General features: G+C 44.4%; 2 protein-coding genes across 9 annotated transcripts in view; one reads left to right on the top strand and one right to left on the bottom strand.

Moving 5' to 3' along the window:
* Positions 1-14,830, top strand: part of GOLGA1 (golgin A1) — a 35,540-nt gene extending 20,710 nt beyond the window's left edge. For 6 of the 8 annotated variants that reach the window (XM_033138040.1, XM_033138035.1, XM_033138038.1 and 3 more), the window contains 11 exons: positions 1,274-1,369; positions 2,756-2,911; positions 3,623-3,718; positions 5,441-5,521; positions 7,919-8,021; positions 8,425-8,585; positions 9,494-9,652; positions 10,181-10,240; positions 10,796-10,942; positions 12,372-12,458; positions 13,205-14,830. In XM_033138040.1, coding sequence (XP_032993931.1) covers positions 1,274-1,369; positions 2,756-2,911; positions 3,623-3,718; positions 5,441-5,521; positions 7,919-8,021; positions 8,425-8,585; positions 9,494-9,652; positions 10,181-10,240; positions 10,796-10,942; positions 12,372-12,458; positions 13,205-13,285 — 1,227 coding nt within the window. In that variant the 3' untranslated portion in view covers positions 13,286-14,830. The remainder of the gene's footprint in view (positions 1-1,273; positions 1,370-2,755; positions 2,912-3,622; positions 3,719-5,440; positions 5,522-7,918; positions 8,022-8,424; positions 8,586-9,493; positions 9,653-10,180; positions 10,241-10,795; positions 10,943-12,371; positions 12,459-13,204) is intronic. The other 2 variants (XM_033138034.1, XM_033138036.1) reach the window with 2 other exon arrangements.
* Positions 14,831-15,822: 992 nt separating this feature from the next.
* On the bottom strand, positions 15,823-25,066 carry ARPC5L (actin related protein 2/3 complex subunit 5 like). Its single transcript, XM_033138042.1, has 4 exons — positions 24,815-25,066; positions 18,857-18,929; positions 17,621-17,797; positions 15,823-16,455 (listed from the first exon to the last, which is right to left on the bottom strand). The coding sequence occupies exons 1-4, from the start codon at positions 24,976-24,978 to the stop codon at positions 16,393-16,395; spliced, it is 477 nt and encodes a 158-aa protein (XP_032993933.1). The 5' UTR covers positions 24,979-25,066; the 3' UTR covers positions 15,823-16,392.
* Positions 25,067-26,483: the final 1,417 nt, after the last annotated feature.

The raw sequence follows: 26,483 nt of genomic DNA, 5'->3' as shown, positions 1-26,483 counted from the left end.
GTAGCGGTGGTGCAGGGACCAGCCAGGCAGCGTAGTTAATGCTGGTGGCCCTCAAGAGCTCTGTGCAACTTTGGCGCTTGCCATTTTGCCTCGACTGAAGTCCTAGGTGTCTCCCGTCTTATACTTGTACACCTGGTTATTCCTGCCTAAGTACAGAAGCATACACTTGTACCTATTGAAATTCATTTTTTTAGTTTGGTCCCAGTTCCCTAATCTGTTAAAGTCACTTTGAATCCTGTCTTCTGTGGCATTAGCTACTCCTCAGAGTTTAGTGTGATATGCAAATTTGATGAGCAACCACTCAATTCCTTCATCCAAGTCATTTATAAAGACACTGAACAACAACAAGTCCAGGACAGAACACTGCAGCACCCCACTTGTCACTTTTTTCCAGGGTGTTGAAGAACCATTAGGGAACACTTATTGGGTTCAGTAATTTGTTTATGCATTTGAGGTGTCAGAAATCCAAGGAAAGAATTACCGTATTTTTTGCTCCATAATACACACTTTTTTCCTCCTAAAAAGTAAGGGGAAATGTCTGTGCATCTTATGGAGCGAATGCGTGGTCCCTGGAGCCGAATTGCCCAGGGGCCAAAAGCAGATCGTGCTCCCCCCCCCTTTTTTACAAAGAGAGAAGGGGGTGTTGAAAGGAAGCCGCTGATCAGCAAGCGATAGGGGGAGAGATAAGGCTCCCTTTCTGGCCCCGCCCCCTTGCCCAGGCCTCCATTGTTGAATGTTCTGCAGAGGAGGCTGTTTGTTTCCCCAGTGACATGTGACTGGCTGATTAGATTATCTGTCTGAAAACTGTAGAAACGGCTCCCTTTCCTTTCCTAAAGAAGCTGCAGAACTGTGAGTTGAACCCCATAAAAGTGGGGCTTTTCCTCTTTGCAAAAGAAGCTGCACAACTGTGAGCTGATCCTCAAAAAAAACGGGGCTTTCCCCCTCTCCTCCTCTAAAAACTTGGTCTTATGTTCAGGTGCATCTTATGGCGCGAAAAATACGGTATTTATTTTATTTATTTACTGCCTTAATATCCCACCTTTTCTCCAAGGGGCTCAAAGTGGCATACATGATTCTCCCCCTCCTTATATAATCCCCATAAGAACCCTGTGAGGTAGATTATTTTGAGAGGCAGTGACTGGCCCAAGATGACGTAGCAAGCTTCATGGCCAAGTGAGGATTTGAACCCCAGTCTCACAGGTCCTAGCCCAACACTCTACCTGCTACACCACATTGGCTTTCAAAGAAGGTTCACTGTGTGTTTTTTTTGTAGGTGAAAGATCTAGAACAGGCGCTACAGCTTGCTAACGAGACAGCAGCAAAAAGCAAAGAAGAGATGGAAGAGAGAGAGCTGCAGATCCAAAAGCTGGTGAGTTTAGGGTGGCCTAGCTTTTGGCAGTGCTTTTCAGGATGTGAGGGGGAAGGAAAATACTTACAATAGCCCAATGTTCCTACTTCATTTGAGAGCTTCAGTAGAGACACGTGAGCAGGGCAGGTCTGGGGTCACTATAAGGCATCCATAGGCAACTACAACATCTCGTTCCCCCTATATACCCTCCCAACCACTCTGATCTGTGGAACTGGAACTGTTAGCGGCACTACATGATCTGCATTTGTAGGGAAACGATCTTGTAGTGTGGCAGCACCCATACTTTTGAACTCCCTGCTCACTGATGTCAGACAGGTGCCTTCATTCAAATCTTTTTGACACCTGCTAAAAACCGTTTTGTCAAGGCAAACCTATGCTAGACATGTAGTATATTGATATGTGTTTTAATCTGCTTTTTAACTTATTGCTGATTTTGATTGTCTTTTGAAGGTTTTAATTCCCCCGGCCTGATGATTTCATTGTTTTATTCTTAAATTGCTTTGAGCGTTGCTTTTTTACAGTCAAATGGTATAAATTTTGTGAAATAATAAATAAACTACCAGGACCCCCATCAGATGTCTGCCCTAGATTGCCCGTTGAGATTATTTTCACCAGCACGTTCATATTCCACCATGCCCAGAGTGATGCATTGTGGGAAATGAAAATGGCACCTCCCGGATTGCAGTGCTGCTGCTCTACTACTGCTGCCTCCCAGTTTGTAAATCGTTCAGGGCCCACTCATGTAAGAAGAGGCCCATCAGAGGGTTGGGTTTTTTGTTTTTGTTTTTGCCCTTCCTGCATCCTGTTTGAGTTGCAGAGAAAGGCACTGTGGGTTTTTCAGTTTGCTTGTTTTTCCTTAGGTTCTAGCCCTCAAGAATATAGGGGAGAATCTGGAAGTGTTTTGCAGGCTTTTCTCATCGCAAGCTTTCTAGGAGAATGGTTTCCTGTTTATTTCTCAAGCCTCACAATAACATTCCCCTCACCCAGGGAACCTGTGGCCCTCCATATTTTAAATCACAAATCCCATCATTCCTGACTATTGGCTGTGCCGGCCGTGACTGATGAGTGTTGGGAGTCTGACAACATCTGGAGAACCACAGGCTTCACACCCCTTACCTCCATTCCTCACTCTCTGCCTTATTGGTTCTCATCAAAACAATTTACAGATCTAAAAATAGACCTGGAAATAATTTCAGAATCAAGCATGTGAATGTGAGTAAGCCATTTGAACTCACATATGTAGATATATGTTAAGACATATTCATATAATTTTATTTCATCACACTTTCCTCTACTTAACCTGTTCTGAGCACCGCAGAGTTGATGGAGTTTCAATACTAGATTCTTACCCCACCCCACCCTCTCTCTCGTTCTGTCCTTTCTTAGCAGCAAACAGATCTGCAGCTGGAGAGAATCCAAGCGCAGGAAGGCCTTTCCATTGTGCAGCACCAGTGCACAGAGCAAGTTGGGAGGCTGCAGGAGCAGATGGCAACCCTGGAAGCTGCCCAGGAGACAGAAAGGGTGGCTGCACATCAGATGATGGTGAGTCCTGCTCTCCTTTTCAGAGCAACTGTCCATCTTCTCTAGCCACTTTTGTTCTTTTCTTTAATAAGATTTTATTAAAGGTTTTCATAATACAACACAATACAATAAAAAACAAAGAAAAACAGAAAGTAAAAGAGAAAGAAAGATGCAAAGCCATCTCAAAGGTAGATCTTAACCCTTGACTCACACAAAAAGGGGTGGACCCTCACCTAGGAGCTTCCTTTTCTTCTCCCAACCTCCTTCCCTGGGAGATCTTCCTTTCCCTGCCTCACACACAGGGTCCATCAGCTTAATGGGCGTACAGTAGAGGACATAAAAAACCCAACAACAACCCAGAAGCAAGAGGAAAGGAAAGAAAAAGAAACATGAATATAAAAATAACAAAAGAATGGAAAAAAAATTAAAAAGGAAAGAGAGAGAAATAAAAAGGGCTTCCAATTCTCCATCTGTATCTCTCTCTCTCTCTCTCAAAATAATAATAATAATAATAATAATAATAATAATAATAATAATAATAATAAAATTCCAAGTGTTCATTCCTGGTTGGTACCCAGCTGTTTCTCCTCCTGCTAGGTGATATTTTCCAAGTCTGGATCAACAGTAGTCTTTCTCCAGTCCAACATAACTTTACCTCCATTGTTGAGAAAGAATAAATAGTTGATCTTTATTCCTACGTGAGTCAAATGTTTTGTTCTGTTTTTCATTTAGAGCCAACTGGAAAAAGAAAATGCAGAACTGAAAGACAGATGCAAAGATTTGGAAAGCTCCTTAAGGAAGCAAGAATCTGAATTGGAAAGGCTAAAGGTATCTGTGCTCTTAACAGTCACATCCATCCAGCCTGTTGGAAACTGGTATCCTGCCTTTTTTGGGTTAAGCAAAAGCTATGCTGCTAGTGCAGCAGAGAAGAGAGGGACCCCGAACCTAAACGTGCTAGCTTTGACAGCCAGTTCAGTCAACTTGCAGGTGTTTTAATGGGTTTTGTTTTGCAAATGCTGATAGCAGATTGTTGCAAAGGCTGCCTCTGTGGGCCGGCATCCTTACACAGGTGAAACTCGAAAAATTAGAATATTGTGGAAAGGTTCATTTCTTTCAGTAATTCAACTTAAACGGTGAAACTAATAGATGAGATAGACTCATGACATGCAAAGCGAGATATGTCAAGCCTTTATTTGTTATAATTGTGATGATTATGGCGTACAGCTGATGAGAACCCCAAATTCACAATTTCAACTTTGGGGTTCTCATCAGCTGTGTGCCATAATCATCACAATCATAACAAAGAAAGGCTGGACATATCTTGCTTTGCATGTCATGAGTCTATCTCATATATTCATCTCCAGTAGCTAATGAAAACAATTGCTTACGTAAATGGACTTTTCCACGATATTCTAATTTTTCGAGTTTCACCTGTATACCTGGGGTGGGGAGCTGTGGAGCATGGGTCTGAAAGCTGAATGCAGCCCTCAAGTCTGTTCTGTCTGGCCCTCAGGACTGACCCCAGGCCTCACTGCCACACTTTGCCCCCTTTCAAATATTATTGCTGTGTAAGTGAGGGGGTTTTGTTTGTTGATATAGCAGCTCAGGAGTAAAGGGTTAACTTCCCTCTCCCCAGCAGCATTGCCTATCAATATCAGTTCCTTGGAAAAACTAAAACACTTTTTTCAAGCATTTGAAGGGATGAGGGGGAGAATGAGGTGTGTGTGTGTGTGTGTGTGTGTGTGTGTGTGTGTCAAGTGTGGCTACACCTCCTGGTGACTTTGGCCCTGCCCACCACTGGCTTGCAGCCCTCAGAGGGTGGGCAAAAGGTAATGTGACCTTGAAAGTCAGAACAGTAGTCTACCCTGAACTGAGATTTCTGCTTTCTGTTTCTTCCTTCGATTAAAATGGACTTTGATTGCATCCACTGTTACTTAGAGCAGGCCCATTGAAATTGACGGACATGACTTAACTAGGGTCTATTCTAGACCCAGCGGGTGGTGTTGTGGTCTAATCCACTGAGCCTCTTGGGCTTGCAATTCAAATCCGTGTGACAGTGAGCTCCCATTGCTATGTCCCTTTTTCTGCCAACCTAGCAATTTGAAACCATACCAGTGCAAGTAGATAAATAGGTACTACTGCGACGGGAAGGTAAACGGTGTTTCCATGCACTCTGGCACTCGTCATGGTGTTCTGTGCGCCAGTAGCAGTATAGTCATGCTGGCCACATGACCTGGAAAACTGTCTGTGGACAAACACCGGCTTCCTTCGCCTGAAAGGCAAGATGAGTGTGCACCCCATAGTCGCCTTTGACTGGACTTAACCGTCAAGGGGTCCTTTACCTTTACCTATTTTTGAGTAGAACTTGGGTGGATACAACTCTTTACTTTCCCTTCATCTGGGATTTGGTAGTCAGTTTGCAAAGGTAAACTAGGCTAGAATTGTGGTTGGGAAGATGGCCTTTTCCACACTATAGTGCATGGGTTTGGGGAGTTTTCTCTTATTCTGAATCCTTCATTCTCTAACCCCAGGATTCTTACTGCTTTGCAGGCAGAATTGAGCAGTAGCGCTGAAACCACCCAAGCCCTGGAGAAGACGCGAGGGCAAAGGGAGCATCAACTGCAGCAGGAGGTGGGCTCACCCCTTTGGCACCCCACTGTGGGTGTAGCTGGCCTTGTCTTCAGGATTGGCCAAAGCGGGAGGCTGTACCTGAGTTGTCTGCTTTTGAAGCAGGCTTACTGGGTGTGACCTTCATCCCAGCCATTCATTGTGTTGGTATTGACAGATCAGATCAGAGCCAATTGTGACGAACCTCCACCTCAAACTCTCCCCTTGTTACTAAGTTACGTTTTTACTCAGATGTTCTGGGTTAAATTAACACTCACCCCACCTGTCCCTTTGAGGTCCGTCTGTTACTGTCTTTCCCTTTATTTAATAAACTGGGAATTTCTTAGTAACAGGGGTTTTACTGTCCAGCGGACGTGGCCGGTTATTTCCACTGCTCTGGGCTTTGGGGTTAAACCTCTCTTTTGCCTATAGTTCGGGGCCTCTCTTTATTAGATCCCCTCACTATACCAGTTGACTAAGCCCTCTTAGCAACTTTGTGGCAAACCCAGGTTTCTCGCCCACTAGCCCCTCCTGAGGGAATTCTAAGACACAAACTATCTTCTTTCAGATTAGTTTTGCCCTTTACCTGAACTCCCCTCCTCAAGAGCTTAGATAACCTGCTGGACCAAAAGAACGACGACTTGGCTCAAAAACAAGAGTTCTTTATTTAGTACAAAGCATAGCGGTTTCAGTATAGGTTCATAAGCTTAGTTTGTTATCAGTGTATATTCTTTGTTTCATCAACATAAACATAAACACATCTTTAATGTTCCTAACCTAACCTAAACCTAACTTCTCCACACACCCTCCTTCAGTCACCACTCTCCAACCCCCCAATCAACCACCCTAATGGCAGCTCCCTCCTTTTAAAATGCGGAATGTCCCGCCTCTCAAGGGTGTCTGTCACTCTACCTGGGGATTCCATTAACCCTTAAAACTCCCTGGGTCTCTAAACAGCCCCTAACTATAACCTGATTCATCACACCAATGCAAATAAATTAGTTCTGGCCCACCACAAATGACTGCAAATCAGGCAGTGATAGGGGACCATTTTGGAGATGGCAGGTGGTCTCCATAATAGCTGAGAATCTAAAATGGATGCCTCTGTCTTGACTTTACTGGCTGGGTAAAAGCTGTCTGTCATAACTTAACTGTTCATGGTAACCAGTCATTTCAATGGCTAGGAAAAATCCCCTTCTGATAGAGTCCTCCCCCACTTCTTTGGTTTTCCACCTGCTCCCTGCTGTTTATGAAGTGGGGATTGTGTTTGGGCAGAGCTTTTATCCAAAGCAGTGGCTTTGGGGACCAGGGCTTGTTCTGCTATGAAGCCAGAACTTTTCACCATAGAAATCTGTCACACTTCTTCACCTGTTACATATTCCTCTAGCTCCAGCAGGATGCTGGGTGCTGTAGAAATTAAGTCTGGAAATGGTGGGTTCTTACCCCGTAGATTTAGGAAGATACAGAAGAGGTGTTGATGATTACATTTGGAGGTCCAGCAGAGTTAATGGTACAATCAGGATTAATCAAGACAAAGAGGATTTTGAGGAGAAACAGTTTAGAGAAGGGGAAAGGTGTTCCAGATATTTGGGGGTGGGGGCAGTGTAGGGGGAAGAGAGACTTGGGTGAGCTTGTGAGAGGAGTGGGAGGGAAACGTAAGCTGGATCAGGCCAGTGGCCCTTCTAGTCCAGCATCCTGTTCCCTTAGTGGCCAACAGATGCCTATGGGAAATCCACAAGCAGGACCTGAGCACAAGAGACCTCCCCCCTCCCGTGGCTTTCTGCAGCTGGTATTCAGGGGCATTACTCCCTCTGGCTGTAGAGTCAGAGAACAGCTATCAGGGCCAGTAGCTATTGTTAGCCCTCTCCTCAGATGTCCTGTGTTGCTTGCATCTCACTCTTGAAAGTGTGAACAGCCTTTTGTCAAAAAGCATCATGTGTTGAGGTGAGGTCAGGGAGGAGGGGACTTTAACTGTTTTGGATCCAAAAGCAAAGACAGGAAATAGCCATGAAAGCTCATTGTGCAAATGTTTCAGCCAGCCTGGTGTCCTCCAGATGTTTTGGACCACAACTTCCTTCAGCTCAGCCAGCACATTGGAGTTGAAGTCCAAAACATCTGGAGGGCCCCAGGTTGGCAAAGGCTGACATTTTTCCAGTATCATAATAGGTAACATATGTGGTTGTCTGGACACTTCTGCTTGTACATGCTGTTACACCAATTTTAGACACCATCCTTAGCTGCCATCCTCCTTTTCTGATATAGCTCTCCAGCACCCAGTGTAAAACACCCCTCGAGTGGGTCCAGTCTTACAGTGATGTTGGATTATGATAAACATTCATTTTGGAATGTCTGAAAAGCAAGGACTGGAAGCTACATCCCATAACTGTCCATGACCTCCCTTTTCCCCCCCTGGTCGCTTAGCTTGTGGATCTGACTGTGCTGTTGAATGAGAAGGACCTGCTGATTGCAGAGAAAGCAGAGGCACTTCTGAAAGGGGAGGAAGAGCTGAAGCACTTAAGGCAAGGTAAGACCCAGCAAAGTTTCATTTACTAGTAGCAAGGAGGGTGATGTGGCTCTCCAAGTCCATCAGTGGTCAAGTCCATCAGTTTTGTTGAATTAATTAAACTAAATAGGTTTACTTGCATTTTGAACAAATGTGCAATTAATTGTTACTGTTTTGAATTTTATTATGTAATGTTGGAATGGCAGACTAGGACCTGGGAGGCTCAGGATCAAACCCCCATTTGGTCATGAATCTGATGTTGGGCTAGTCGTTTCCTCTCTCAGCCTAGCCTACCTTGCAGGGCTGTTGTGAGGATAAAATTGGGGGAACAGACTGAATGCTTCTTGGACTGAATGCTTCTTGATTAATGATTGCATCCCACCCTCTCTTCCCTGCCTCTAAACTGATTTCCTTTTCCTTCTAGATCACGATGCACTTCTGCTGCAGATGGACCAGTTGCAGTCCAACCTTGAGTTGTGCCAGCACCAGGCCATGGAGACAGAAGCTGCGGCAGAGAAACGGATGAGTGCTTTGCAAGAGCAGCTACAGTACCAGCAGGAGCGCCTCTTAGTCAGCGAGAAGCAAGTAAGCAGCTTTCCCTTCCTTGGGCAGGGTTAGCCCTTAGTCTTTCTAAAAGCAACACTGTGGCTTCTCCTCTGGAATGTTCCTCTTTTCAGTGCTAGAACACTGCAGCAGTGGAGAACCTCCAGCCCACGCAACTCCCCATTTAGTCCACTGGGCAATTTCAGCCAAACCATAGTGTCATTAGGGGGGAAATGGGGCACACACACACCCCACTACCAGTCTTGGTCTGCTGTCATCCACCCTACTACTTACCTCCTTACAATTGGGGACAAGAAGGGTGGGAACAACTCAGTGTCGGCTCCTTCGTTTTTGTGTTGCCCTGGCCGAACTCAACAAGGGCAAAGGTGGAGCCAAAACTAGAATGCGTTGACTGTGGCTCCACCTACTGTGACAGATTTTAATCCCAACAATTTTGTTTTCTTTCTTTTTTAAAAAACTGACAAGTTTCCAGCCTTATGGATGCAAAGATGCACTTGAGTTTGTGGGAAATGCCTGATGAAATCTCAGAAGCCAGAAGGGTTGCTATGTAAGATTTCCATGCCCTTTATAATTCCTTAACACTTCCCATGATTGTGGAAGCAAAACACATACATGCAAAATAAACACAATTTATGCAGGTTTTCGGAATTTGGGTTACCTCATCACAGATGCGCTGCTTATGGTTTCTTTGATCTGTTTTGGAGGTGCCGGCACAGCCTTTTGACCCATGTTGGCTGGTCTGCTTGTAGCTTGGTGCAGCCATTATTCCTGTGGTTTTGGTGCTTTCCTATCTCTTCTCACCCGCCCTGCCCCTTCATATGTGGTCAGGAGAAACCTACTTGTCCCAAGTCTTTTCAGGTTGTACATAAGCTCTCTTTTTGTTGCCTCTCTGATCTTGCTAAATCTAGCCCGTTTTTACCTCCTGATAGGCTGCTACATTAGAACTGACTTCTGCAGCCCTGAAAAAGCATCTGTGTTCCTCTGAAGATAGGGAAACAGAGCCAAATGGAGAGGTGGCTGCCACTGATATTGTCCAGCTCCAGAAGGAAAACAGAGACTTGGAGCAGCAAATCACAGAGAAGAATAAGGTGTGGGTTCAACTGTTCATAAGCCTCTCTCCTACTTTCCCCCTCCTTCCAATTGTTTCTGATATACAATGGTACCTTGGTTGTTGAACTTGCTTGGCTCCCGAACAAATCAGCTCCCGAACGCCGCAAACCCGGAAGTGAGTGTTCCGGTTTATGAAATTCTTTGGAAGCCGAACATCCAGTGTGGCTTCCATGGCTTCCAATTGAGTGCAGGAAGCTCCTGCAGCTAATCAGAAGCTGTGCCTTGGTTTTTTAACAGTTCTGGGAGTCAGAGTCAAAACAATACCACCACCACCCAGTTTAAAAGGCCATAGGTTGATTAATTAGCCAAAAGCTTGGGAGAAGAAGGATGTTTTTGCCTGGCACCTAAAGATATGTAATGAAGGTGCCAGGCAAGCCTCCCTGGGGAGAGCATCCCAAAAGTGGGGAGGTACTGCGGAAAAGGCTTGATAGTTGAGGTGAAGTGGCTTTTATTGATGGCCAGACTTGTGAACTGATGTTCTCTCCCTACCCTTTCTCTTCTGGTAGACAATAAAGCAGCTGCAGCAGAGGATGGCAGAGCTGAAGAAAACCTTGCAGAAAGAATTGGTGAGTTCAGCTTGTGCCGAATGGCAGTCTCTGTCATTATCATAGGGACTAGTTTGGTGTGTGTCACTGTGTGCGCGTGTGCATGCCATGGATTTTAGCATGCCAAGGAAAAAAAGTGCAGAATTAGGTGGCAGAAGCAGAATTCAGTTTCTTGAGGATGTCAACTCTTGAATTTTATTGTAAAGACAAGTTTCTAGCACTTATGAGGATGAATATATGCATGGGTAATACTACTGATGTTTTGGAAGCCTGAGTGGTGACTTGAATTTTCTCAAGTGTTGTTTGGGACTAGCTAGCATAACTGGAACAAATGGTCCAAATTAGTGAGCGCTTGCTGTGAATGAGCTGCCCAGTTTGCATAATTTATGCAGGTTGCTATAGTCGTCTGTGGTGGGGGAGAATTTGATAGTGTGGCATATATGCAGCCCCAGCAAGGCCCTTTTCTTTCTTGCTCTCCACAATGGCTTTGGGGGATGTGAGGCCTGGCTTCAGGAGAATTGGATGTGGCAGCTTTGCCTGTCCCTTAAAGCTAGCACTGGTTTTTGCCCTTTTCAGAAAATGCGACCCGATGGTGAGGTCCCTGAGGTCGCCACTGCTGCCTTGACTGTAACAAACAACTCCGATCTGAATGACTCCCGAGAGATAAACTTTGAGTACCTTAAGCACGTGGTGCTAAAATTTATGTCCTGCCGGGAATCAGAGGTAAGAAAAACATGTTTTACTGACGATGCCATTTTAACCTGTCCTCATCCTCCTGCCCTGCCCTCCACAGTTTCCTCCCTCTTTATTTTGCTTTTGGCTGTGAATCAACATGCCTCAGGTGATAAGTTCCAAGTGACTTCCACTGAAGCTGAATCAAATGTGAAAACATAAGTTCAAATTCAGAATATTTTTGAATTTTTGCCTGCCACCTTGATGAAGCATACATACAAAATTAACCACAGTAAGCTAGTACCTCAGGGATCCCAGCTTGGAACACACAAGTCTAGTCCACTATTTTCTACTATATATTTTGGAATGTGGTTTGTCCCATTTGTTCTCTATGCATTCAACCACCTCTCAAGATACCATATTTTTCCATATATAAGACGCCCCCATGTATAAGACGACCCCTATTTTTTTAAACCCAAAATTAAGAAATTAAGTTGTTTAGCTTTTTTGGGGTGGGGTGGGGGAGGTCACTTCCGCCAATTGCTCATCCACCTGCCCACCACTGCCAATCGCTTGCCACAGCCACTGCCGATCGCACATCTCACCACAGCCAATTGTCTGCCTGCTCACCGCCACCAACAGCCCACCCGCCCACTTGCCGCAGCCACCAATCACCTGCCCGCTTCGCCACAGCTGCCAATCGCCTGCCCAGTTGCTGCAGCTGGAGCTAATCACCAACAGGCCTTGCCACAGCCACCAGTCACCCACCCAATTCCTGCTGCCAATCTCCTGCTTGCTGCTACCATTAATCGCACATCCCCCTTCTGCATTCACTATCCATGTATAAGACAATACCCAATTTTTGCCTATTTTTTTAAAGCAAAAATCATCATCTTATACATGGAAGAATACAGTACTATCTCCAAACGCAGTACAAGGGTTACTGAGGTGGAGGCAGCAGTCCTTGTCGGTGTTTGGGTGCCAAATGCCATTTTGAATGAAGATGAAGGGTTGAAACATCACTTTGGTGCAACTCTGTCCATTTTTTGGCATAAATTCAGCAGCCTAACTCAGCATGAGGGTTCCCAAGGTGGGGGCAGTGGACTTTGTCACCATTTAGATGCCATTTTGACTCTGGCGTATCAGATTAAACGTTAATAAGCATTAGCTTCCCCCGCCACGCACACAAATTGATTTGAGACCAGGTCATTGTTCTCCAGGTCAGGTCAGAGCCCTGGGTTGCTGTGTGGGTATGTTTTTGTGTGTGCACATAGCCCCCAAACTCACAAATTACACTTCGTTTAAAAATCACATTATTTGTTGGTTTCTTCAAACTGCCCAGTAGCACCAGGCATTTTCCGCTAGTAGACACCAAGAGCGACAAGCATTTTTCTCTAGCTAGTTGGCTGTACCTCTGTGATCAAATCTGTAAGGGTTATACATAACAATCAATTGTGACTCACCATCTGTTGCATTTCAGGCATTCCACCTGATAAAAGCCATGTCTGTGTTGCTAAACTTCTCTCAAGAGGAAGAAAACATGCTCAAGGAAACCTTGGAGTATAAGGTAAGAATTTGCTTGAACTCATACAAGTTCACTTGGGCATCTTCCGTTACTTGATGACCCCTATATCAAGGAAGAGCTTGCATGTGTGAAGCAGGCATTGTGGGTCTATGTGCCAGAAATGGAGCTTTTGTTGCAGTCCTTCCATCACATGTACTTTGTGAATCTTCCTTTTTGATTTGGGTCTCAGCTACATTGCCATTAGCATTACAGGGTGCATGCATCAAGTATATATTTAAGCTCAGGCCTTTTCCTAATGTGCTTGTGAATTGCTGCTTCTACATGGCAATGGGTCACCTAGTCCTAGGCCATATCAAGGGAATGCAGCTCTTCTTTGCACTTCTATCAACTCGAGAGTTGACTTCTTTTCATGTATACATCCACACACTGTTCAGAAGTCCATGTCCTGGTGGCTCCTCTGTTCTTCCTGGTTGCTGATGGATTCTTGGGTCTGCCCTCAAAGACCTGTGCTTAATTAAGCTTGCCTGCCTTGCATTATACTGAGATTGCCTCCCTATCACTTTTCTGCATTAGCTTCACACCCCAGCCTGGCCTAGTGATGGCTTTTCAATCTATATATCTTTGTGGACGCTTTCAGGGTATTGACTTCTTTCTCCCTATTTGTGTTCTGCTGGGACTTTGCAGATGCACACAGCTTTATTCAGATTTTCCACCCTCCTTTGCCCCTAATGTTTATCTGCTCAAATAACAGTGTGCCTTTTTTTGTCTTGTGTTTTTCCTTCTGCCAGATGTCGTGGTTCGGGTCAAAACCATCTCCCAGGGGCAGCATCCGACCCTCCATCTCAAGTCCGAGGACTCCGTGGTCGTGAGTGCCCCCCCTTGACCCAAGGATGTGCTGCCTGCCTCCAGCTGCTTTTTTTTCTATGAAAAGGATGCTGCACCCACCAACTGAGGTGGTGTCTTATTGCTGTCACCACAGTATTTTTGTACAAGAACTTTGAAAAATTGTTTACAAAGCTGTACTGTAAAAGGAGTGTCCTTTGCTGCAGCCTGACACCCCCTCTCCCGATTCCATCATTTAGTGATAACAAATGGCCCTGGCTTCTGAGGCCTTGTGGAACCCAAGCAGTTGTGTTTCTGGTGGCAGGAATTAGCAGCATGGGGCAGTTTCTGTCACAAACTGAAATCCCGAGTGTTGAGGAACAAGTGCATGTGTCTGTGCTGCACTTACATCATTCCAGACAGTGTAGAAAACCTTGCCGGGGTGGGGTGGGGATGGGGAGCAATTCTGCTTTCTCAGACTGATAACACTTCCCTTTCTTCTCAGCACTGCTTCACCAAGGCTGACTGAAACTGCTGGTGCATTCACACCTATGCTGCAAACAGCCCCATCTGCTTCAGTCAGGGCCAGCTTTATTATTCTTAAAGAAAAATGATTAAGTGGTCTTCACAAAGCTTCATGTACTTGCCTTACCTTTCTAGAAGAACATAGCAAGTTGCAGAGCAGAAGGAGGGCGGCGGCCTCTCATTTTTAAAGTGAAAACAGTAAGGTGACGAGGTTGCTTTGAGAGAACATGTTCTGTTTCACCTCTAGCTGAATTTGTTTCCAGGGAAGGGGGCAGGTGCATCAGCCTCTGACAACATATCCTAGCTCCATTTCAGCTGCAACACTAGCAATCCATGTTGCTTCTTTTAACAGATTGGGAGCTCCTCACATAATCACAGTTAATTTTTTTACACTACTTGAAGGTAGCAGTCAGTTTGGCTGATTAGAAAGAAGAAACAAAGTAGATGACCTTGCTTAAGAATTCTTTTTTCTTTAGTTATAAACCAAACAAAAAAAGCCCTCCACACTCACCCTATATTTTTATTCACCAATCTATGTAAAGATACTGTCTATTCTGTACAGAACATCAACCATGTTAAGAGAGCAGGTTGCAATTTTAATATTGCCTCTGCATATTGCTAAGCTACAGTATATTTTTGTTTACAAAGTGCTTATTAAGAAGAAAAAACCAGCCATGGTGGGGTTGGTTTTTCTTACCAAGAGCACAGCGTAAAATTTCTACTGGTTGATACTTTATTGTATTTTCCCAGAGTCACCTTTTTTAAGGTATTGTATGGAAACCCTCTTGGGCAGGACTCTATAGTAGCCTTAGTGTTGAATTCTTGTAAGGTATCAGAGCAGGAATGAGGTGTGTATATTCATTCAGCGGTAGCAACCAATGCACTTTTTCTCCTTGTACAAAGAAAACACAAACCACCTTTGGAGTGTATGTAGAAAAAAGCCTTTATGGACACTTGGGAAGTCCATTCATTCTGTGTACATAAGGACTGTATTATGTAATGGCTTGTAGAGTCCTAATTTGTGGTGCAATACATTTTTGATTAAAACTTGAGGCTACTTAATTATCTTCATGCTTCATGGTATATACTTAACTGGTAGCACTGGAGGTTCCAAGCCTTGCCTAGGGTTGCTTAATGGAAAAGTTTTTCACTGTGCATGTGGAATTAGTTCTCTTTTTAAACACAGAAGAGGCAGACTTCGTCTTCCTGACAATGTGAACAGCCCTTCTGCCCATTCAGGGTTAAAAACCCCACATCACCTTTCCTGCCAAGTACCTATTTCAACTGCACTGCTTTACTTATTATCCCACTTGCAAGTCTATTGTGCAGGTTCCTGAAAAGAATGGACTCCATTCTCAGCTTCACAGTCGAAGCAGCACTTCACCTTCTCAATTTCAAATTAAGAAGGTACTATACTGTGTTTTCTCTGGGCTGTAATACTTTACAATACAGTAACAGGGCAAGCTTAAAGCAGGATTATAAAATCAAGCTGTCTTTCAGAAGTACTCTTGCCTTTAACCAACCTCTAATAGTTACATACTATCCAGCAAGAACAAAGGGTCCTACTTGTGGGCTTCCTAAAGGCATCTTAGCAGCTCCTATTATGGAAACTAGCCTTTGATCTGTTCTAGGAAGACTTGTACAATGTGTTATTTTGACAAAAGACTCATCTGTCTACCACCATCTTTTGGAGGGGAGATGGGCAACTAGTTAGCAGCTTGAGATTAGTGTCTGAATGTGGAAAATCTGGATTCTCAAACATATATATATAAAGCAGACTACTGTTGCCTTCCACCTTATCAAAATCAATTTCAGCTTCCTCAAACCCAAATGGTGCATGATTTAAATACAAAAGCTAAGCTTCCTAGGCAGGAATGTATGGACAACAAAGTGACATCCATGGAAAAAAATGAAAGCTCTACCACACAGTAGCAGTAGGTTATTTTAAAAAAACAACCACCTGGCAGAGAGAATGTGTGTGGGTGTGCATAATGTATGTGTTTGGATGTATAGGCAGAAGAGAGCGCAGCCCACTCCCATTAAAATCCATTGCTAATTATTCTAACCATCCAAGAACTTTATTTTGAAAGAGCAGCAGGCACTTTACATGAAACCAACTTCATACTTAGCCCACCTAGTCTCAACTATGTACAAAAAGCTCTCTTGCATAATAAAACCCTTTTCCAACCCCCAAAACAAGGTCTTCTCATTTTGCATCTGACATCACAGCTCCCCACCCCGCCCCATCCCAAAATCCCAAATAATTGTTAAAATTTAAATTAATGTCTCACTCACCCACACACACTTGGCTAGAGCAGTAGTTGTTCTGGAAGCAGGTGCTTGCACCCAAATGAGCTGCCCCCACTTCCCTTCACAACACAGACTCCCCTCCCAGCTCCTGCCTTGATAGTCAGAAAACAAGAATACATAAAATTGCCCCACCACCACCACCACCTCTGTTTAAAAGGACACTGTTCCAAGAGAGGAAGGAGGGACACCCCGCCTGCCACATACACACACAGTAGATTGTGGTTCCTAGAAGAGTGGACCAAAGTGTCGGTGTAGCCAGTACTTCTTCCTGACTCCAACAGAGTTCTTGGTGTCTCAATTCCAGAGAACATAAAGTCTTTTAAACAGTTTTTCGTGCAGTCAGGACTCTGACTATGGAGCCTAGGCCACCTACTGCTAATGCCTGCGATAGGAAGAGAAAGAAAAGTTAGTTTATGGGCCAATTCAAGCCCACCCCAGCAAATGAGGCAGTGAGCGATAAGCATTTGTGCTCACCCAAACTGCAGAACCTCTAAAAAAGGTCCACCATCTCTTCATGTAAGACCAGTTAGTTTTATGGGCTGACTAACCAGGCTGTATCAATCTCTTGCTATTTCTTTTTTCTTTTCTTTTTTGAGGTGGTGGGGGAGAAGAACCCATCAGTTTTCTGCTGACTTTAATGTTGCTTTTTTATGTGTTCACTGATTCCCCCCTATTGTTAGCCCTTTGGCTCTATGAATCCCTTTACCCCACACCCCAGGCCAAGCAATAAGATAGGGAGAATGCTGTGCTTGAATAGCTGAGGATGGGAGCTTCTGCTAGTCTTCATTCCAAGTCTTCTGTGCACATGGGATGGAGAAACCATAAGCAAGGCTTGCCTCCCTAACCCTACAGTTGTAATGGCTTTGGGCAGGTGCAGCTTCTTACCCTCAGGTGGCTGAATTTGCTCTTGGAAGCTGTGAGAAACTGCAGCACAAGGCAGGCTTCTTTTCTTTGCACTTATAGCCCTGCAGAGTGGTGCAAGCAATGGTGCACAAGCTAGGCACTGTACCAAACCTCTCTTGGAAACACCTTGCTGCTCTGAGCCTGGCAGGCCACACAGAAACTCTTCTTTCTAAGCTATCTGATTTCACAAACTCCACACTCTCCGTCCCCGCAACATCAGCCCACTTTGGGCATAAGCTGTCGTTTCCATTGGAAACGAAAGCAAGCAGAAACAGGTTTCATGTTGTCATGAGAACACAAAAGTCGTCCGTCCCCAACCCGCCCACTGGTACATCTGCACCTCTTGAGAGGCAAGTATTGAGTATTGCTGCACTGCCAACCCTGGAAAAGTCACTAACAGAAAGGCTGGTACAACATTTATGTCTTTCTTGCCATCGACTCTAATTTTGTGTGTTGCATTTTCATCACTCCAGAGACTACACTTTTCAAGAGCCCCTCCCCTACCTCGCCCCAATCCTCATCCTCTTGCAGGCAAGAGTGTTTTGTACAGGTGGGCGGTGACAGGTCACTGGCCCTTCAAAAATAGACCTGACCTGCTGAACCACATGGATTAGGACCCCCAAGTTCAGAGAGAAATCACCTACCTTTTCATGCCACTGTAGTAGTATTGCACTGCTATTTTCTGTTGGCTTTTCAAATCCTTTATAAATGTACTTCATTAACAAGTCAATACCGTTGCTGTCTAAGGAGTTCACAGCCTGCTCAATCTCGCTGCCTCTAAAGGAGGTCAGAACCTTCAGCACCACTTCCTGGGCCCGCTCCTGGAGAGACAGGCAACAAGAGAAGAATAAGACCGCAAATACAACCCAACTGATACCAGCTGTTTCCCAGGAAATCACTTAACAGCAAAGACAGGATCCAGAAACAAGTCTTCATATTACCAAAAACTCACTAGATCAGTCTTTCCCAAAGGGGTCAATATTGGGGTCAATAGGGCAGTGAATGAAGATCTAGAGATCAAAAAAGGCGTAGGGGTGGAAAAGAAGTTTAGAAGGTAGAGTTGGGAAGATTTAATTAGGAACTATGAACCTCAGAAATAAAACACATGGGCATGTACAGAGTGCATCTGCCTTGTCAATGAGAAACCTCTGTGTTTTATAAGATTGTTCCACAGTACTACAGTATTATCTCTTACATTTTATGATACCTAGTAGTGGTGATTAATGACTAATGAATGTTGATTAAAGGAGGAATGCTCAGAACCTTCTCTAACAGAAAATATACCCTTAGCTTAGTGAATTTTTGGTTGACTGCTGTTATATTGGTGGTAGCCACTGCTATTTTTCTAGCAAAAATGGGGCTGGAACTCACCATGAACTTATAATGGCAATGGTGCCCACCTGAGAGGTGCCAGAACTGAGTTCTGGCGAGTTCTAGCTGGAAAAAAGCCCTGGTAGTAGCAAGACATTGGGAAGAACCATGCCCCCCCAATATGTTGGAGCTGTGGCATCACGAAGGGGTGGAAGATGGCATTTATGAAGATTTATGGAATAGCTTCTTCAATTAAGCGTAACTGTAACATAATCTCTGGAAAGAAGTTCTTGGGAGGATTAAAAATTACTTGTTCTTCCTCTTCAATGAAGATGTCAAGACTTTGGCAATGTGGAATTTGTTTATGTAATACTGACACTCTTGATGGCTTGTGTTTTTTTAAAAAAAATAAGAGCAATGCAAAAAAGGGGGGGGGGTGCCCTCAGCCAGGCACTGGTGAGCAATTAGGGAGACAGCCACCTACATTCTAGTGTTTGTACCCAGGAGGTCTCCAGATTCTAAGCATTTCTGATTATCACAACAATGACTGCCTCCAGGATTCAACTTACCTTTGCTGCATGGTTCTTTGTGTTGACAGGAGAATTCTGTAAAGCCGCATGGAAAGCTCTGAGCATATCACCTGTGCAGCCACATAAGTCAAGGAACTAAAGCGATTGAGCTGACCCACACAACACACACAAAACCAGCACCCTGTACCAGGCCTGCAAATTTAACCAGGGTCTCTCAGCACTCGCTGCACAGTGACACATTAGCTAGACTGAAGGACATCAATTTGGGCACTGGCCAACCCTGAGGAAACCCAACCATCGCCAGGCAGCCTACAATTCACTCTAGTAAAGGAAATGCTGGTGACCTGGCTTCTGCCACTACAATCCCTAATTCACCAGTTACAGAAACGGGCATCTGTTGAGTGTGTGTGAGGCAGGCGAAGATGCCCCACAAGGCACTTCACTTATCAAGCAAATAAAGGAAAAACATTGAAGCTGGAACCAGTCTTCCAAAATTAGAACTTGCTCCCCTCTCCATGCGATGAACACTATTTAGTGCCCTTCATTTTTTGTTGCCCTGAAATTACTCCACAAGGAGTCCATTAGAATCTCCTTCACACAAAGCATTACTGATTGCAAGGAAGGCCTCCTCCCATGCCAAGGTCAATCTCCTCTACACTTATTAAAAGAAACTGTTCACATTGTAGTTGACAGGAAACCCTTTATCATCCAAAGCAGAAGTGACAGAGCCATCAGATCAAGAAAACCTGATGTCTCATACATCCTTGGAACTTATCGGTATAACTCTCTCATTATTACAACAAATCTGATTTTGTTAATCTTGCTCCTTAAAGCTTCTTTAAAATGATAATAATATTATGTTCCACTTATGCGGCTGCCAGGATACTGAGGAATCAGAAAAGACACCAAGGGAACAGTAGACAAAAAGGCTGCATTTATTATTAAATCTCCACAAACACACTAAAGATTAAAAGCTCCCCTTATTTTTTATAGTTGTCTTTACTTAGCTGAAATGAGTGAAGACTGAACTCACACCAGCAGTGAGCTGGTGTTACCAGTGGCTGCAAGGCATTTAAACCCATACAAAGTTCAAACCTTTCACTAAAATGAATTAGGGCTGCTAAACTTGCAAAGACCCATCTACACACACAAACACGTTTCCACCACATACACACAACCCCCCCCCCCAAACAGCCTGCAACCAGTCTCATGGCTGGCACATGTATAAAAGGACTTCCAGCCTTGACACCAGTGAGCAAGTAGCGGCCAACATAGCAACTAAGGCTATATTTTTTGCCTCTCAGGGAAGCAGCCTCAAATGTCCATTCAACTGAATGGTGGTGGGAGATGGACTAGGGCACACACACACTTTCCTCAAATATATCCAGCACCCCACATGAACACCACATCTCCAAAATTAAAAGTAGCTACAAGAAACTGAAGACTGCTCAACCTTCTTAGTTGGTCTTAGGATTCTAACTAGAACATTTGCAGCTAGACAGTAGCAAGAAGGTAAGTTATTTCCTCAATATGCATGTGGCAGTTGCTAAGGTGAGTCCCACCGCCTACCTATGCAATCTTCTCAACTACCTGATACCTGTTTCTTCTCAACACTCTTTTAACCAATACAGGATCTTTCAAATTTTCTTGTATTGTTGTCTCTCACAAAACAAGTAAAGCTACCATAGAAACATTTTGAGCAAGGTGCTAAAGGTCAGGTTTCAGATCACCAGTTTGGAAGATTAAACTCAAGGTTTTAAAATAGCAAATACACAACCCTACTCCTCGGCACCACAGTTCTAATTCACTGTCACATCCCAGTACACAGACCAGTTTTGCTGGGAGACCAGTAATTCCTTCAATCACCAAAGTTATACACTGCAAATGAATTTGCAGGCAAGGGTGGAAAGGAAAACCTCTGGTTACAGTAAGTGGTAAATAAATTTTTGTACAGACTAAATGAGACAGACATCCAAATACGTTAGCAGCACAGAAAAAGCCTGTGTGATCTATGCATGTTACAGAATTCAAATTTAAAAGACACTGACCTCTTAATAAAAGCAACAAACTGGGTTATGTCCCTCGGAGGTTGGCAGCAGAGTTATTCTGATCATCTTTATACCAGTTTAACTCTATCCATTCATTGAAAAGTTGCAGAAAACAGGGAGTGGAATATTCTTTTCCTTCATATGAACTCTCAATGGTTTGATTTAATTCACCAGTAATGGTGATTTCACAACGTGGCAAATACTGGAAGAACAGCACCCAAAATGCCTTGTTTCATTCACTAAGGGATGAAGACTAGACCCTAGAACACCCACAACACTCACCTAGTCTTAGAAATTCAGATATATAAACTAGGCACCAAATGGCTCCTTAAATCAAGGTTTCCATCTCCAAAACAGAATGTCTAGTTGCCATTTTTGGGCAAGACATCTCAAAAGTCTTATTTTTCAGTTTTGGACGGACTATGATTGATTATCAGTTAAACATCTGGCTAGTTCAGAGGACAACCTTGAGTTAGGTTTAAAGCTTTGAGAACTTAAAGAAGAAAAGTCACTTGATCCAGTGACAGTCCACATATGTATTGGCCTATTCCTACCTCTTTTCTTAATGGTGATATGGACCATTCATAACGTAAGAATATTCTTCACAACTGTGAGCAGGGCAGTGGGGTGGGGTAAGTGAAGACAAGCTACAACAATTAATTATAACATTGTTCACTGCTTCAGCTCAGGCTGCACAGAAAAAGCATTTTGGTTCCTGAAATTCATTCTGGTTGTGCAGATAAAATATAACTGATAGAATTCTACAAGATGTGAGATTGGTGTGTGAAAACAGTCAAGAGCCAATGATCCCCCGGCATGCACTTCCACATGGTGGAGATGTCAGGTCACAACAGGCAAACAGCCAGGTGCAAAATGCAGCTGGCTAATTTCAAACATTACAACACTACCATCACCGGCAGCAAACCCATGTTTTTCAAACTTCACACCTCTACAGGGAATACCTTCTATGCAGATCTGTCTGCAAAAGAACCCCATTCATATCTGGTGCAGAATACATTTGCACTGCAGATAATCCTAAAGGTTACTGCACTGTAACCCTGCACTGCATCACTGTAGCCCCACACAAACCTATGGCTGTACACTGCAGGGGAAGACTGTTACTTAACCAATCTTTCAGGAAGCACCCCCCCCCAAATTACTAATCTTGTGGAGGGGCTCCTGGAAACCCAGAAATAGTGTTTGTAAACCACAGCTTTAAACAACAAAATGAGAAGGAGTGAAAAAACAATTACGTTGATTTGTAATTCTTGTTATCTACAAGGATGCAGTTAACTTTGGATTTCAGACTCTGGCATAACTAACAGCTACCTAAAAATAAAAAGACACCTATCTAAAGCAGGAACCCAAGCTCTGGAAATTGCTTTCATACAGAGTTCACAGGACTCCCTTCAGCCAGGCAGAAATATGCTTCTACCAACTGCACAACCTACTCTCAGCAAAGAATAACAATATTCAAGTGCAGAGACTAGTGTGTTCCATTTAACCAAGAGAACAACTTATGAAATATTCAATGGCAAAAAAGATGAAAGGTAGAGAAAGCCAAGAGGTGCCACACCTGGGAGAGTCATTATAAGCATGAAAAATACTGTTTCAAAGCATCTCATTTTGAGAATCTCAAAGCATTTAACACTTCTGTTCATAATTCTGCCATTGTGAGTCACATCCCCTTCATCTCATAAACCTTATACTCCTGAATCTATGGGGTTATTCTTACTGGAAAGATACACATGCCAACTACTAAGAGCAAAAGCAAGCAAGCAGCAAACAAGCAGCTAGGACAAACCCAGCAGCAAATATACTGTTTGAACCCACGAAAGAGCTGATAATACTATTGATTCTGTAACATGCTGGCCTTTCCTGGCCTTTGTAGTGCGTCAGCTGTCACTGGCCTCCTTGGAATATTACGGACGGTACAAGGTCACACTTTAAATACATTATTTCAGTCTCTCAGCAAGCACTGTCCAAGACAGAGCTGCATCAATTCAGCTCTGGTTACATTTCAACATCTTTTTTTGGAGCAAAAGCACACACTCATATTTTAACATATTTCTTTCTCTCCTGGAAATGACAGAATAGCTTCCTGACCTGTTGGTCTATGAACTTGACTTTCTGCTCCTCATTCCAGAAAGCACAGGCTCCCATTTCACCATTAGCACAGGCAGGGCCACGTTTGTCAATTCCGGCTGGCACAAACAAGCCCGCCCCTGTCACCAGCACCCTTCAGAGATCCAGTAAGGCAAGTGCCTTCTTGCCAAACCTGATTCCATGCATGACGGAAGCATGCCTCACGACCCTTACGCATGTTTTAAATTGCTTACACACTGTAGAAAGCCGCGGGGTAGGGCTAACCTCATACCACGGTGACCTGCCCTGCAAATCACCTGGTCTCTCTAAACACTCATAACCCTTCCCCAACAGAGCCAGTTCAGATTGGGTCTGGCAAATTGTGAGTGACCTGAGGAGCTGCAGATACCTGTACAAACACTGTCTGAAAAATGGGTGTGTGTGCATTTTTCAGACAGTGTTTGTACAGGTATCTGCAGCTCCTCAGGTCACTCACAATTTGCCAGACCCAAGCTGCCTCTCCTTGTAATGACTAGACACAAATGGCTACAATCAGCAACTGCTACAAGTAAAGCAACTTCCAGAAGGCTACAGGCAATAAGGATCAACCCTTAAGACAGTTCCTTCACTAGAGGCTGCTTCACCCTACCCATGGCGATTTTCAAATGCCAGCTCCATCCACCCCCCTCCCTTTTCAACCTCTGCCTTCTTAAAAAATGATGAGCATCCCTGAGGACTACACAGACCCTCTGATGGAAGCAAACATGGTTATTATGAAGTCCATTACTAGGTAAAGGAGGACTCCCTCCTCCCACTAAATGAAATCATAGGAAGCTAAGGGTTGTGCACAACTAAGTTCTGCTCAGAGCAGACCCACTGAAATGAATGAACCAAGAGTGACATGCACATCAATTTCAATGGGTGTGGGACTAACAATGGATACAACTCTAGATATCTTATTGGACAAAAGGAGAGACAGTGTTTGGATGTGAAGCAAATTCTGACAGAATAGGCCAATTCCAAAAGGGGAAAGTCAGAGATGAGGTGTTTAGGAGAATGAATATGTTCTCAAGGCTTTCCAGAGTTTCACAGTAGGGTAAATGGCTAACTATGTACTTGCCTGATCTTGCAAAGTCTACATTCCTCCTCAGTGACAGTTGCTGGAAGAGAGAGACTGATAAGCAGTGAAGTGGGAAGAAATATTCAAGGGAGGGGGGAGAAATAGAAGAATGGTGCCTTCTCCATAAAAGCAGCTACAACAAGAGATTCAACCAACTCCTTAGAATCTATCAGGGAAGGAAAGAGCAGGCAGAGGAGGTCAGTCTAACACAGTGGCCTTCCAACAGTTAGTCAGTACCCATTTCCGAGTCCATTATTCTCTGTACTGTCCACAGTGACTTGCAGCAGATACCCAGGATTTCAAACTGGGTTCTGTCCTAGTTGGATCCTCAACAGCATCCCCCAGGTAAGGATGGGAGAGATCCCCCCTGCCTCAAACCCTATTAGAGAACTGCTGCGAGTCCGTGTGGAGAACACTGAACTAAGTGGACTGACGGTCTGACTCTGTATTAGGCAGCTTCCTGGACTCCTATTTAAAAGCATATCTTTATTCAGCACTAGCATTTCCCTTCATCTCTAATGGGGGTGGACCACAGCTGAGTGGCGCAGCACATGCTCTGCATGCGAAAGGTCTCCAGTTCAATCCCCAACGGCATCTCTAGGGAATGTTGGAAGACAGACAGACAGACAGACACACACACACACACACCACCCCGCTGCCTGAAACCCTGGAAGGGAGACTTTGCCAGTCAAGGGTGGACGACATCGAGGGGCCTCCGGGGTCGCTCGGGCCGAGAAAGGATATTGCCGCAGCGCCGCCTCCACCTCCGGGCCGGCTCCTCCCTCCGCCTCCGCCGCGCCGGCCCCGCTCCCTGCATCGGCGCCGTCGGGCTCTTCCACGAAGCGGTTCTCGTCGAACTGATCGATGTCGAGGCGGCGGAAGCGCGAGGAGAGCGAGCTCCGCGCCATAGCTGAGCCGGACGGCAGCCGGGCACTCTCCCGAGGCGCCGCCGCCACAGCCACGCACGCCGCCGCCGATGCTACACTTCCCTCCTCAGGACAGCACTGGCCGGAAAAGGAAACCCCGCCCGCCCGCCTGCCTGCCAGGGCGAGGGCGGAGCTGACTGACAGGCGCGGCCAACCCATCCGCTGGGCGGGGCCTTGCCTGCGGCGAGGGCGGAGGGCGAGGAAGAGCGAGGAGGAGGAGCTCCCCTTCGGCCTGCGTCGCTCCGCCTCCAGCCGGTCCTACACACGTGACCTCAAAACGCAACCACCTTCCCCGCCTCCCCGCTCTTTTTCGCTCTCGCCCGCCTCCCTTCGGTGCCACTTCGATTTGGGATTCCAATTAAATCCACTGCAGGTCTAGGAAGCTGGTCACGTCAGTTTCATTTCAAGGGGCCTGCAAAACAAGTACCCGGTACTATTACACTTCAGTCTCTCAAATCACTCAGTGTACATCTACATTTTTTAAAAAAAATATGATCAAGCTTGGCAAATTATGTACAACAAATGCTAGATTATGGTTGCTTCCAGACAAGGGGAGTTATTGCACAAATGGATTGTTTGGATCCTATTTTTGTGTGCATGTTGACTGGGACACTAGCGTCCTCACATTCCAGTTTCTAAGTCATTCATGTTCATTGCTATTCTGCCATTTGACATCCACACCAGAGGCAAGAGCTTGACGGAATATATTCATGCTGTTTGGGATTACTTCCCATCTTAAATCACTCCTCCGCTATATTTTTCCATTCTTGGAGCATGGGCAGGTATTACTGCATCTGCGTGTGTGCACACTCTTAACAAACAAACAAAAATCACAGGAAGAAGAGCAAACTGCTAGTCCATAGTTATGTTTCAGAATGGGGGGGGGGAATTAAGACATATATTTTTTGTAGGCAGTGTGAGGGCAATATCCATTTCCACCGTTTTTCAAAAAATATTCAGGTCTTGAACAAGAGTGCTCTCAATATGCTGCTTAAAAGGCATAGATTGCAATATCCAAAAAATATTAAGAAGCTGTAGGCTTCCATTAAAGTACAACCTCAGATTCCACCCCACACCTTTAAAACAGTCAACAAAACAGCAGTAAAATACTTAAATTATCATAAAGAGGTATTGTGCAAAACCTCCCTATTAAATAAACAAAACCAGTCATTATGTACTTTAATTACAGTTTCTTGTGTACACCCACACACATTTACACTGTGAAGATCTTGAGAAAACAGCTGTTTCAAACTGGGTTGTCCATAGGATCCTAATGACAATAACTCGGTAGCTACAATTTTAAAACTTATTATAAAGGACATTATAAGTGTCACAGGAGATATACAGTAACATAAATCATTTGCAGTATTGTACAAGTGAAAACAGAAGTTAGTAATTGACTTTAATACTCCATCCTACCCCAAACTCCTACATATTTTATTCTATATTCTATTTGCACAGGCTCTCCTTGAACCATAAGCTCACTC

Source organism: Lacerta agilis, chromosome Z (genome assembly GCF_009819535.1).
Source record: "Lacerta agilis isolate rLacAgi1 chromosome Z, rLacAgi1.pri, whole genome shotgun sequence".
In the NCBI taxonomy this organism is placed as follows: Eukaryota; Metazoa; Chordata; class Lepidosauria; order Squamata; family Lacertidae; genus Lacerta; species Lacerta agilis.
Note: the sequence above shows the minus strand (reverse complement) of the source record. Positions and strands in the feature narration are given on the sequence as shown.